The 14,629-nt window shown below is 39.5% G+C and overlaps 1 protein-coding gene across 1 annotated transcript; it reads left to right on the top strand.

Moving 5' to 3' along the window:
• Nucleotides 1–1,270: 1,270 nt before the first annotated feature.
• slc50a1 (solute carrier family 50 member 1) lies at nt 1,271–7,719 on the top strand. Its single transcript, XM_044209288.1, has 6 exons — nt 1,271–1,510; nt 1,788–1,865; nt 1,947–2,070; nt 2,162–2,323; nt 6,383–6,502; nt 6,621–7,719. The coding sequence occupies exons 1-6, from the start codon at nt 1,443–1,445 to the stop codon at nt 6,726–6,728; spliced, it is 660 nt and encodes a 219-aa protein (XP_044065223.1). The 5' UTR covers nt 1,271–1,442; the 3' UTR covers nt 6,729–7,719.
• The last annotated feature ends 6,910 nt before the right edge of the window (nt 7,720–14,629 follow it).

The following is a 14,629-nucleotide window of genomic DNA, read 5'->3' as shown; positions in this document are numbered from 1 at the left end:
GGAGGTTAATGAGGACTTTTTAGGTGATTAAATTCACCTGAACTTTGCTAAATGGGAAGACAGCTGTAGTTTAAGGTTTTAATTCACAACTTGAAATATGAATCCTTATCTTAAATGCTGGGTGTAATATCCATGAAATAACACTCTGTAGCCTGAATAGTCCACTGACTTGTTGAAAAAGGATGCCTATGGAATGAAATGAATCAAATTACACTGGTGCACCCCAGTGGAGTGTGTTTTTAAATGTCATTTTAAACAGTAAAATCATTGCATTGTGAATTTTGAAAACCCACAGTATAGCCTGTAACACCAGCTGGCTAACTGGAAGAATGGTGAAATAAAGAAGATTCTTCCAGTTAGTCAGCTAGTGTTGCCAAGTTGTTGTTTTTTTAATCACATTTGGTCCTTTGTCACTTGGGCACCTAGTTGACTGGTGGAGTAGCAACAGCACATTCCTCCTGACAAGCTGTAGTGATGTAAGCCGGTGGTTCCCAGCTCTTTTGATTTAAAACAAAGCTTTGTCTGCTTGTGGCCCCTCATCACAGGTTGCATATGGTAGCCAATTTTTCTCTTCTCACATGGTTTCATTTGAATACTTTTTAGGGGGCTGAAGATGTAAAAATATCCAGTAATTCACAATTCACAAAGACTAGAAAAAAGTCTGCTTTCCTTATATTGTTATAGGGTCACACCAGTAATTTAGCATTGCACTTCCATACGGTTGAGGATCTTGCAAAACACAGATTAAAACAAAAATGGTCAAAATCATTGAAAAGTTTTTCCAACTTTGGAAAGCTCCTTACAGAGCCACAGAAGACATTATACAACTGATACATTATACAGGCTGAGTAGTACTAACCATGAAGAGTAAAGTGAACCCCCAGATTAGGAACTACTGATATACATTTATATGATAGTAAGCGATGCAAGCACACATTACATGATAATAAAACAATATAGTATAAACTGAAATCTACATTTTTGTTTTTACTATTTTGACCCCAGCTACTTTTGAGAAGCTCAACATGCAAATAAATAAAGTTTAGCTGAACTGATTTTAACTCCCACTGCATAAGCTATCCCAGTGCAGTGCCTCTCTGACAGCCCTCCCTCCATCACACTGAAGTCATCAAGATCTATCAGGTAGCTCACTGGACGTTCCAAATTCTTTCAACGTGATGACGTAATGCGCGACATCCGTTATCGTTTCAGCACCCTATTGGATCAAATCCACCCCACCTGTTTTATCACGTAGCCAATCAGAGTGCAGAAACACAAAGTACGCTGACTGCAAACACGGAAACACAGTGTGACAAGGAGGGCGCCAGCGTTGTTATGTTTCATCTTTAAATTTCATGCAATTTAAATATCCGTGATTAAAAGCACGACGTTGCACGCAAAATACATAACCGGGTAGTGTATCAGATTTTTTCTCCCGTTCTATGGATTTGTTGCAGCTTCTGTCATGGACCTGCATCGTGTTCACAGTCGGGATGTTCTCGACTGGACTGTAAGTTGAATTGCTCATTAATGTCATGCTCAAGGCGATTTTTTATTCTCAGTTCCTACTTTATTAGGTTGGTAGAAAACATGAAAGGAATTTCGGAGACGATGGAGATTGTTGCTTGTCTGAACCCATGTCAGCCACAGTGATATGGAACTTGTGGAGGAATGCCCGAACACATGGTCCCAGATTTTAATTTCAACAGTATCTGTATCTGTGTTGACACCCCCCTCTCTCTTACCTACTTGTGTGTGTGTGTGTGTGTGTGTGTGTGTGTTTGTAGGACCGACCTGAAGAAGATGCGAGAGTCCAAAAGTGCTGACAATATCCAGTTTCTTCCTTTCCTCATCACGTGTCTTAAGTGAGTGTTTGTACAATCCTTGATCTTTCACTATGATCAGTTCAGTAGCACTGTTATCTAATGGTCGCCTTGTTTCCATAGTAACCTGGGCTGGTTGTATTATGGGATCCTGAAGAAAGATCAGACGATTTTCCTGGTCAACATTATTGGAGCTCTACTCCAGATCCTTTACATCATCGTGTACTTGCACTACACAAAACAAAAGGTCAGCGTGACCTCAAGTATATAACTCAGCTTTAAGTCAGTGTGTCATGTGCACACGTGTCTCTCAGTGTCTCTGTGTGGGTGTCTTTCAGAGGCTGGTGATATCTCAGACCCTAGCAGCAGGGACAGTGCTGACTTGCGGTTGGTTCTACTTCACCGCGTTGCTTCCTGAGGGAGACACTCAGCTCAGCCAGCTAGGCCTCACCTGCAGCGTGGTCACCGTCAGCATGTACCTGTCCCCGCTCACCGACCTGGTAAAGCTCACATGCATTACAGACAAACACAACATACAGATAGCGTGTAGAAAGTCGAATGGACTTACTCCTCTCACTGGATTCATAGATAATGTAGAGACAAAATGCTTTTTTAAATATTGTAATGCGGTATATACAATGGTGTGAAAAAGTGTTTGCCCTCTTCCTGATTTATTTTTTTTGCATGTTTGTCACACTTAAATGTTTTAGATCATCAAACAAATTTAAATATTAGTCAAGTTAACACAAGTAAACAGTTTTTAAATGAAGGTTGTTATTATCAAGGGAAAATAAAATCCAAACCTACATGGCCCTGTGTGAAAAAGTGATTGCCCTCTAAACCTAATAACTGGTTGGGCCACCCTTAGCAGCAACAACTGCAATCAAGCATTTGCGATAACTTGCAATGAGTCTTTTACAGCGCTGTGGAGGAATTTTGGCCCACTCATCTTTGCAGAATTGTTATAATTCAGCCACATTGGAGGGTTTTTGAGCATGAACTGCCTTTTTAAGGTCATGCCACAGCATCTCAATAGGATTCAGGTCAGGTTTTGTTCATCAGCCATTCAGAAGTGGACTTGCTGGTGTGTTTTGGATCATTGTCCTGCTGCAGAACCCAAGTTTGCTTCAGCTTGAGGTCACGAACAGATGGCCGGATATTCTCCTTCAGGAGTTTTTGGTAGACAGCAGAATTCATGGTTCCATTTATCACAGCAAGTCTTCCAGGTCCTGAAGCAGCAAAACAGCCCCAGACCATCACACTACCACCACCATATTTTACTGTTGGTATGATGTTCTTTTTCTGAAATGCGGTGTTACTTTTACGCCAGATGTAATGGGACACACACCTTCCAAAAAGTTCAGCTTTTGTCTCGTCAGTCCACAGAGTATTTTCCCAAAAGTCTTGGGGATCATCAAGATGTTTTCTGGCAAAAATGAGACGAGCATTTACATTCTTTTTGCTCAGCAGTGGTTTTCAATTTGTAACTCTGCCATGCAGGCCATTTTTGCCCAGTCTCTTTCTTATGGTGGAGTCATGAACACTGACCTTAACTGAGGCAAGTGAGGCCTACAGTTCATTGGATGTTGTTGTGGGGTCTTTTGTGACCTCTTGGATGAGTCGTCGCTGCGCTCTTGGGGTAATTTTGGTCGGCTGGCCACTCCTGGGAAGGTTCACCACTGTTCCATATTTTCGCCATTTGTGGATAATGGCTCTCACTGTGGTTCGCTGGAGTCCCAAAGCTTTAGAAATGGCTTTATAACATTTTCCAGACTGATAGATTTCACTTACTTTCTTTCTCATTTGTTCCTGAATTTCTTTGGATCTCGGCATGATGTCTAGCTTTTGAAGATCTTTTGGTCTACTTCACTTTGTCAGGCAGGTCCTATTTAAGTGATTTCTTGATTGAGAACAGGTGTGGCAGTAATCAGACCTGGGTGTGGCTAGAGAAATTGAACTCAGGTGTGATAAACCACAGTTATGTTTTAACAGGTGGTGCAATCACTTTTTCACACAGGGCCATGTTGGTTTGGATTTTGTTTTCCCTTAATAATAACAACCTTCATTTAAAAACTGCATTTTGTGTTTACTTGTGTTATCTTTGACTAATATTTATATTTGTTTGATGATCTAAAACATTTAAGTGTGACAAACATGCAAAAAAATAAATCAGGAAGGGGGCAAACACTTTTTCACACCACTGTATATTATCACACTAACTGTAACTGATAGCAGTTACAGTTAGTGTGATAATCGTAAAAAATAATAATAATATGCACATTATCATATTGGCATACATAAGTGATGAAATGATTAAAAGCTTAATTGAATTGTCAAAATTAACTGTCAACACTTCTGTCTTTCAAGTCCTTTATCTAGCAAAAATGCATGCTTGTCCCAGCCTTTCAAATATGAGGATTTGATGCTTTTTTGTGTTTTACATTCCAGTTAATTGCTAGTTTCTGTAGGACATAACTAGCAAGTTTGAAACTTGGGCTCTGGGAAATGTTTAACGATTAATTAACGATTGTAAGTTAATCGTACATCAACATATTAGTTGCAACTCTAATATAGATTAAATTGATGTTCACGGGTTGGTAATAGCAGGCAAGATAAAGACTTTTGATTTTTAACATAATTGTTCCCTAATTAGTTTCATATCTTATTTTGCAAGAGATTTAGTTCATTTAGATATCTTCCTTTTTTATCGCAATAATTCTTTTAGTTATTTATCACGCAATAATTCTTTTGAAAGAAGATAAGCAATGAGTTATTGCTCAGCTCAAGGTGTAAGCAGTCATTCATAGTAAGAAGTCATGTCTGCTTTTCCGCCCATTAAAACCCAGAAAAATCAGTCAAATGACAGCTGGTTGCATTTCTGGTGCAGCTTTAACATTGTGCAGTCCATTATCTCAAGACCTCTGGAAGGTATTGTTCATGCTTAGGAGCACTAAAGATAAAATAGGGAAATATGCACCACAGGGCTGTACAATTAATCTACAATGGGGGGGGGGGCATTTAATGATTTATAAATGCAATGAGTTAATTTTACCTGTAACAAGACAGACAATCTTCTTAGGCAGGAGGGAGCATGTGCCACAGTTCATGTAAACTTCACAATATTCACTAAACACTCTGACGATATTCAGTACGTACAACTGTAAACAGCACATTTAGTCTTCTTTTCTGACCATATGCCTCACTGAACTTGTGTACAGACAGCAGGCAGCATCTGTTCAGTTCAGTGTCTAACTATCTCCAGTGCCTCATGTCAACTCTACACGTGCAGCTATTTACTAATAAAGGAATAAATCCCCCATTCTCTCTCTTTCCTTTTGTCTCTTTGTGTCATCTTGTTGCTCTGTCTACCATCCTGTTTGTCTCCATCCCTCCATCTGCTTCACAGCACCGAATGACCCGCAGTCAGTTTCCTGCCTTTCTTTCCCTCATCTGTGTCTTCCTGTTATTCTTGGTCTCTGTCTGTTTGTACCTCATCTTGGTTACATTCTGTTTTCTCCTTACAGTTTACATTACTTTATATTGGCACTTATCAGCATTATTCCAAAAATACACTAAATGGGTAAATCTCATCCTCATGAAAACTATCTTTACCTAAACATTCCAGATGTGCTTGTGGTTTTCTAAAGGGGAAATCTAGTTTGCTGCAACTTGGGTCTTACTTTCTTTGTTTTGTTCATTCATTTTTATCATTAATATCAACATTGTGCCCACAAAGTTGATTGCTGAGATCAGGGGATGTGGCGACATCAGAAAAGTAGATCAAATAGGGAAAGAAACACAAGTAGTCAGACAATTATATAGATTTTACAAACACCAAGGTTAGAAAAAGTTATGTGGAAGAAAAATAGGAAGTTGTCTTGTCTGTTCGTCTGACCATTTGTGTTTCTTGCTCCAATGTTGTATTAATGTTGCTGTGTTCCCAGATCTCAGCGAGAGGTGGTGAGTCTAAGCCAGTGCTGGGTTGTGCTAGAAAAGAAAAAGTTTCTTCCGACTACGTCAGAAGTCAAAAGCGTTTATAGCTGTTTCGAACGGCCACATGCAAAAGAGGGGTGAAAAGTCTGCTGTCATAGAGAGGCGCGAGACGTGATAGTGGTTTAAATATGGGGATAACGGTGCACGTTTTCAGACAGTCTCTCCTGGAAGGCATTCATAGTGTTGCACTTGTTTGTACACAGGAAAAGTGACAGAAAAAAAATTGTGTAAAGAATGAAAAGGGTAGATAGCGTACAGTGGGTTCATCAGAGTTTATTTGCTGAAAGCAGCTGCGTCTGGAAACGGGGTTGATAAGACTGAACCAACACAATAATGTTGCAGGCTGTTAAACCAAAACAATGAGCTGAAATACGCTAAAACTCTCCATGGAACAGAGGGGAATTGCAGAGTCGGTGATAATTCTCTGTTCGTTACCACAAGCAACCCCTTTCACATAACACATAGTAATTTGGCCTATTGTAAATATAAAAACATTGATTAATGCAGCTTTAAAGTTAAATTGCTTATGGATTGTTGTTGCCCTGCTCTGTCTTCTCCCTTTTTAGGTAGGGATCGTGCGTAGTGGTAATGTGCAGTGCTTGTCCTTCCCTCTGACTGTAGCCACCTTATTCACTTCAACCTCCTGGGTCCTGTACGGCCTCCAGCTGAACGACTACTATATCGTGGTAAGACACAGTGAATACGCACCTGAATCACACCTGTAGCTTTCAACATCGTTTCTTGATTAAAATGAAAGCTATTATTCTTAATGCCTTTTCTTTTAACTGTTTGTGTTCATTCCAGGTTCCAAACATGCCTGGAATCTTCACCAGCCTCATCAGATTTTATCTGTTTTGGAGATTTGCATCTGTAAATCAGAGCTCACCTTCCTATAAGCCTATGCATATATGAGGATATGACAGGGGGACAGTTATGAAAATGAAAAGAGATGACAGATCTGTTGACTCCATGGAGGGCTGTGGCATAGCTCTCCCATCACTCGTCTTGTATTTTTAATCATACAGAGAGACAGAGAAACACACTGTCATTGGACGACACCACTGATGAAGTGGAGATAATGTCTTGTGTTTGTTAACTTAGTAAATTTGAGGAGGTATATCAGTTACTCCGTTAAGTGGAAAAATTATGATGTCTTCAGTTCAACTTTTCTTTTTTCTTGTCTGCCGCATTTGTTAAACCTTTGACCTGTGTCTCATCTCCATGTCTTTCAAGTGCCTTCTGTTAGATCATGTTTGCCATTAAAGACCAATGGCATTTGCTGATCTACCAACATGTCAGGAGACTTGTTATCTGTTTGCAATCCAGTGAATTGGATTGAATCTCCCTCACTCCATACTAGCCAAAGATTTTGTGGAGTTGTTACTTGCTGGCTGCTTTTTTTAACGTTAAATATAGTTACTCTGGTCCCTGGTTCTCACGTTTGGAATAATGTAGTATATATAGTTTCATTTCTCCCAAATGACAATTTCATATCTCTTTAGAGTTTGGTACTCATGCCTCTGTATCACCATGCAGACAGAATGTTGAGTCATATCCGTGGCAGTAAATTATATTTGTTCAGAATTGTTTTCTATATATTTTATGTCTTTTTGATACAGAATTAGTGTGTTGGCTTATGACCATGATCAGATATTGTCTACCTATATTGTTAACGCTATTTTATAAGCTGTTGTATGAGATTAAATCAAATGATGATAATGTTTATTTTGCTGGTGGCTGGTTGTAATGGGTAATAGTCTTGCTTGTCTCCTCATTATTATCTGTAATAAGGACATATGTTATGCAAATTAAACAGCTGAATGTCAATGCTGATTTACTCACTTCTAAAGGATGTAAGATCTTTAAAGGTGCCGTGTAAATACATTTCTACCTTAACCATCAATGATTTTTATTTGCTGATTGCTTGTTAAGTTGTGAACATGAAAGATTTTCTTTAGCTCACCAAAGTGAGAAAGCTGCACTTGACCCTTCAAAGTAGGAACATGTGTGCTGTAGTTTGGAGGTTTTGTATTGGAAGCAGTAATGAGCTAGCTGACATGCAGACGTGTGGAGATAAGTATGTGTGTGTGTGTGATTGGGGTGGTTGTGTAAGAAGAGACAAAAGCCTGTTTGATGGTGCAGCAGTGTGAATGAGCTTGTTTGTGTGAGTATGTTGATACAGAGAGGGCAGTGGTGGGAAAGGCTACGCCAGAGGTTCTCATCCCGTGTGTGTGTGTGTGTGTGTGTGTGTGTGTGTGTGTGTGTGTGATTGGCCTCTCTTCCTGAGCTCAAACAGCCTGCCACTGACAGAGAACACACGGACACAACACAGTATTGTGCTGGAATTGAGTGGTATGTAGAAAAGCTGAGGTGGGAGATAAATGAGCTACAGTTGAAAGAGGGAACAAGGAAGTTTTGTTTTTTTCTTTTTTGAGCAGGAGATGAGGAAGCAGAAGGGAGGAATGTGTAAATGAGACAGAGGTAGGAAGCAGTAAAACCTGGGACAAGAATAAAATAATATCAAGGAGAAATTTAGGTTTGACCTGTTTTGACCTACTTCTTTTGAAGTATGATGACGAAATGACAGTCTACAGCCATGCTAGCAGCTAGCTGCACTCGGTATGATTTGAGCTAAATGCGAACATCAGCATGCTAACATGCACACAGTGACAATGCTAACATGCTGTTTAGCATGTATAATGTTTACCATCTTCGCAATCTTAATTCAGCGTGTTAGCATGCTAACATTTGCTAATTAGCACTTAACACAAGGTATAGCTTAGGCTGATGGGAATGTCATTAGTTTTTCAGGTATTTGGTCATAAACAAAAGTATTGGATAAATTAAAATGTTGACCTGATCATGGTGCTAGATGAAAAATCAGGAGATCACCATAGTGAATACAATTCATCCTGAGGGAGACATGAATCTTAACCAAATTTCAAGGCGTTCCATACTACAGTTGTCGAGACATTTCCCTCTAAACCACAAATGTGAATCTCATGGTGGCGCTAGAGGAAAAGTTAAAGGACCACCAAAGTCAGTAGAATAAATCAAATGGGAACCATGAATGTATGTTAAAAATAAATTTAAAAAAACATTTGCCAATCCAGCCAGTAGATGTTGAGATATTTCACTGGATAAGGGAAAAGTCAAGGAATCACAGAAGTCAGTAGGGTTCATCCTCTGACGACCATGGATGTGTACAAAATTTCATGGCAATCCAACCAGTAGCTTTAGAGATATTTCAGTCTGGTACTTAATGGTGTAATTATTGACAGACTGACAATGCCATCCCTAGAGCCAGCGCTAGTGTGGCTAAAAATGTGAGCAGGAGATGAGAAAGCAGGGTGATTAAAAAAGAAAAAGGTAAAACTTGGGACAATAAGGGAATTATGAATTTGGCTTGTTCTATAATTAAGTTATAACATGACCAAAGTTCAATTTAAAAAAGTGTATTGTTAATTTTAAAAAAAGGGACAGGATATTGCGGACGAGTGAGTCAGACTCATCAGGTCTGCTCATGACCAGAAATATGAGCCAGTGTGTTCTGATAAACAACCCAGATACAGAGATAACACGGGGGCCTTGTGAAGAAAAATTAGTCATTTAGGAGGAAAAGGAAGGTCGGGGGGAGGTTTAGCGGTAAGAAAAAATAGTAAATGATGAGTCCAGGAGAAGATAAGGGAGTTGGGTGTTGTCCATTCTTGTAATCAAAAGAGACAGACATCAATAAGGTTGGAGGGACAATGCATGGAGTCAGATAGACTGTCCGGACACACCCCTCATTACAAACTGTGGCTTTATTGTGAAGAGACAACGTGTTAAGTGTTAGGCAGGAAATCAAAGCACGGTCCTCACACTGATGTGTACATGTCTTTGGTCGACAGCCAAATAGTTACATGGGGCATGTGTTTTGTATACGAGTGTGTGTGGAGGAGTAGGGGTGCTGAGGGGGGTAATCAGCTGAACAATGAGTACAACTCACAAACAGGATCCCTCTGTTTCCTGTAGCAGAGACTGTCTCCTTAAACAACACACACACATACTTACACAAGCTGACTCTTGTACTTTTGCACACATCCTTTTAAACATAGGCATATACACATTGTATGTACAGTATGTTGTGTCTTACACAGACACTCCCACAGTCTCTCCTCCACAAACACCATGTGCACATTCAGATGTCTGTGTTTGTCATTATGGGCGAATTCTGATCTATGGGTTTTGTTTCCCCCGTAATTACACACAACAAAGTGTCTGCTAACATGCAGTCTGCAGCCAGCCAGTGTGCATACTCAGCATATAAACACATACACAGCATACACACGGCACACTGGGGGGGCAGTCAGCAGCTTGTGCACTTTCTACCATCAGTAAAAGCACACCTGTCCCAGCTGCTGTTTTGAAGAGAAGAAGAGGGAAAGAAGGAATGTGCTTCTCTTAGTTTTCCTGTCAGCCCCTCACCCTTCCCAGCCGTCTCCGTCGCCCTCCTCCCTTGACTTGTTTATCTAATTATGCCCATGGTCACCTATTGTTCCTCCTCTTCTCACACACTCTCATCTCATTTCTTTCTGTCTCCTCATTGTGTTTTTCTTTACCTCTTCCCAAATCATATATCCTACTCCTATCTTCTTACACCGTTTCTTTCTCAATTTATCATTCTCCTCCTTCACCTTTCATTCCTCTACCTTCTTCATCCTGTAGTCCTGCTCTTACATTTATGAAAGAGGCACACCGTTAGTTGACTGCCATGTTTTGTACACTCAGATCATCTGCAGTGATAATCAGCTCTGTCTCGTAAAACTGTCAGCCAGTCTAAGATTTATATAGATTTTATAAGCAGAGGAGAGAGAAGCATGCAAGCTTTCTCACCCAAGAAAAAAACCCCACTTCAAGCTCTTTTGATATGCAGCACTACACATATAAATCCCCAATTAACATTGATACTGAAGCATCAAGCTTTCTATCATAGCTTTTTATTGGTGTGCATGTAAATGCATGCACTCCCTTGTTTGTAAATGCAGTTGGTGCTGTAGGTATTTATGGGGAACCATGTGCAGGGAGCAGCACGCTGGCTTTCTATTCCCAGTTTTACCAGCTTCTCCACATTTGTTTTGATTTTATAATCAGCATTTTTCTCTTCAGAGTCTGGTGGTTGCACAGCTGTGGGGGCTCACACAAGTAACACACAAAGACCACCTTCCTTTTTCTCATACACACACAATCACACATGCAAAAATGTGACTCTTCAGCTCTTTCACTGTTACCAGTTGTGGTGCTGAAAGACCTTTGCTCTGTACCTCTGCCACAGAAACAGATTTACAGGCACCCCTCCAGTGTGTCCTAAGGGTTATAGTGTGGTTCAGTATGTCCTGTCTTGGTCTCCCAGATTGTTTTGCTCCCTCCTCCTTCCTCCTCCTTCCTCCTCTTCCTCCTCCCTCTGCTTCTGCCGCCCTTCAGAATGGGAACAGTGAGTGAAGTGATATGTGGACAGCTAGTCATTAAGCTGTCAGAAGACAGCCCATGTGGACCAAAACACTGTCAGCACCAATGAACATACACATTTCGCCTTTGATCATTTGTCAGGTATTCTTCTGTTTTACCAACAGAACTTATCAGAGATTCATTAACTGTGCTTGACACCGCTGGACCCAACAACAGCATTACATGTGTCAAGCACAAAGTTTAATTTAACTAATTTCAATAAAGGTTAGTTTCAAAAGTTAAGTAAATACATTTGCATTAAACTCACAGACTTCTTCTTATTCATGTTCTATAAATCATTTCTTATACTTGTACAGTGAATACTGCCACAAAGCAGGTTATAGTTGTAAAGATTACAATTAAAAATCTAGCCAAACAGGTGATTCAGTACAGTTAAGGACTTTATGGAGAGTTAATGTTTTTCCTGCCTGAAAATAACTCACACTCACACATACAGTAAATACTCACAGAGCCCGAGGGGCCTTGGTCCTGTCTGAGCATGCTTTCTCGTTTTGGCATGCATCCAGAAAACACACATTTGACAGATTTGTGTGTGTACGTGTGTAAATGTGGATATGAAGTGGTTTTGAATGGCAACCATGGATCCAAGTGGATTTGGATTTGATTTCGTGTGTGTGTGTGTGTGTGTGTGTGTGGATTTCGGTACAGTGACACACAAAAATGTTTTTTGGTGAGGTTCACAAACCTCTGTGAGCGGCGGAGATTCATTTTGTTAGACAGCTTTAGACAGACTTCTTTTCTTTTGGAAAAAGTGTAGACCATAGTTGGAACTTGTAGAGTTACTCGGGAGGCTGAAAAGTTGGGGGGAGAATTGTGTGTCTGAGTGTGTGTGCAGGTACAGGTACACGTCCGATGTGATGTGCAGAGGTGCTGAGGAAAGACAGGAGACACAGCTGTTCAGGGGAGTCTGTGCTTGCATTAGCAAACATTTCTGCACCTTCCTGCACTGTATGCACATTTGAAAGTTTGCTACATCTCATTGCGTGTGGAACTTATTCTGCATGGCACTCAGCATTTTTGCTTCAGTCAACTCCAAACACATGAAACAAAGCTTTATTGGCTATTCAAACACAGTAGTTTCATGCCAGATAATGATTCAGAACAGACGATCTCAGCCAGTGACAGTAGATTTTAACAATGAAAAATGGCATCTAAATGTTTGTCTTGAGATATATGAAATATTTGAAGAAAGACAACATGGGTAAAACATCTTTTAATTCCATCGTCATCTATATTCATCTGAAATTCTAAACTTCCAGGTTTTCCCCGTTATTGGTACATACTGTAGTTTAGTTGCTTATTCATCTTATCTTCTGACTGTTTTTCGTCACAAGGAAATTCAGGTGGAAATTCAGGTGAATTTCACACTAACACCCTTGCATGCAAACACACAGACAAACACTGGCTTAACTTTATGTGGGAGGAGCTCTGTCAGGTAAACAGTGCAAACTAAACTGAGCTAAGAAATGATGCAACCACACTGGGACCAGAGCCCTGTGGAGGTGGAATTAGGACAGAGAGAAAAATCACTTTAGTAAGATGTTTTTTCAAGGGCATGTCTTGCATTGAAGTTTTACTGTGTTTAGAGTAATAGTGGGGACCAATGTGGTGATAAATGTAGATTTTCTAGTTTTGTTCTGTGGGAGATATTCTTTCTCTCTCTGTTATGTCACTTTTGGTACGTGTGGCTTAAACATAATGTAGCTAACTGTAATTCACTTTGCAGGTGCATTCTGTCAAGGGACTGCAGGTGAAAATTAGTTAATTCCAGCACATGTACACAGTGGTAGAAAGTAACTAAGTACATTTACTCAAGTACTGTACTTAAGTACAATTTGTACAAGTCCTTGTACTTTACTATTATTCCATTTCATGCTACTTTCTCCTTCTACTCCAGTACATTTTGGAAGCAAATATTGTACTTTTTATTCCACTACATTTATTTGATACCTTTAGTTAGTTTGCAGATTCAGATTATTAATACAAAATATAATCAACAAATAAATTATGATGTACCATGGATACAGATAAAACTTTATCAATCCCTTGGTGAAATACACAAGCTACCTGGCAGTATATATAGTAAAAAAAAATAAGACCCATCGTTACCAGCTGCAGCATAAAAGTAATAGTACATATTAATACATCAATACTTATAATCCAATAATATAATTATATTATGAAATATGAAATATATATATATATATATATGAAACGGACCATTCTGCACATTGAGTTCTTTTACTTTTTGTACTTTAAGTATATTTTGATGCAGATACTTTTGTTCTTTTACTTAAAAGAAAGAAGTAAAATTTTGAAGGCAGGACTGTTACTTGTAACAGTAAGTTTAACAGAGAGTTTCTACACAGGGGTATTGCTACTTTTACTTAAAAGATCTGAGAACTTCTTGCACCACTGCATGTATATTTTAATTAATGTTTATATGCATTGTCACTAACAAATAAATAGATTTTTAAAAAATGGATTATAAATTATTTAAATATTCTTCCAGGTGTAACATAATGAATAGCACAAAGATTGGCTCAGAAGCACCAAACAGAAGCTGAAAGCTCTTAACTTGCAATATCTGACCTGTCATCACAGATTTGTGACCAGACAAGTCATTGTTGACACATAGTGCACCTGTTGCTGACTAACCCTTTTTTCGACACAGAGAATAATCAACAAAGCACAAACAATGTTGCCCCCTAATGGTGATATTTTATTATTGCAAACTCCTGCAGCAGACAGTTCATACTTAACACTGGTTTGATTGCAACAGCTCCCTGTTGATGTAAAAAGACAGTGAAAAATGTACAACCAGTCTGGTGTTGCACAATATCTATACTCTATTTTTAATTTACCTTTGTGGAACATCCCTATTTGTCACTCTGTCTGGGCGTTAAAAAAACAATGTTCTAACTACCAGTCCAACTGGCTCACCTACTGAACCGCCCCCCTTCTCTTGACTTGTCTTAAGTTCACATATAATGCAGCTGTTGAGCTCCTAGCCTGCTTCTTTCTGTTGCTGTCGTTCTGTATCAGGTGGCGTAAGGAGTGCCCTGGCTCTGTACAAAATATGTTGATTATATTTAAACCCTGTGGCACAAAAGATCCACTACGTGTTCATGCAGCTCTGGCACTGATTAAGGGCATGCTTGCCCTTACATGCAGACAGGCACCACACACTCATAGAGAAATCAGTTTTTCCATGACATTTAAACAAGGAGAGTCCTGTTCTGCTGTTTACAGTCAATCAAAATGTGACAACTTTGTAGCATGCAACAATTAAACCGACAGATAGG

This window comes from Siniperca chuatsi, linkage group LG9, assembly GCF_020085105.1.
Source record: "Siniperca chuatsi isolate FFG_IHB_CAS linkage group LG9, ASM2008510v1, whole genome shotgun sequence".
NCBI classification, from domain to species: domain Eukaryota; kingdom Metazoa; phylum Chordata; class Actinopteri; order Centrarchiformes; family Sinipercidae; genus Siniperca; species Siniperca chuatsi.
This window is presented reverse-complemented; position numbering and strand designations above follow the sequence as displayed.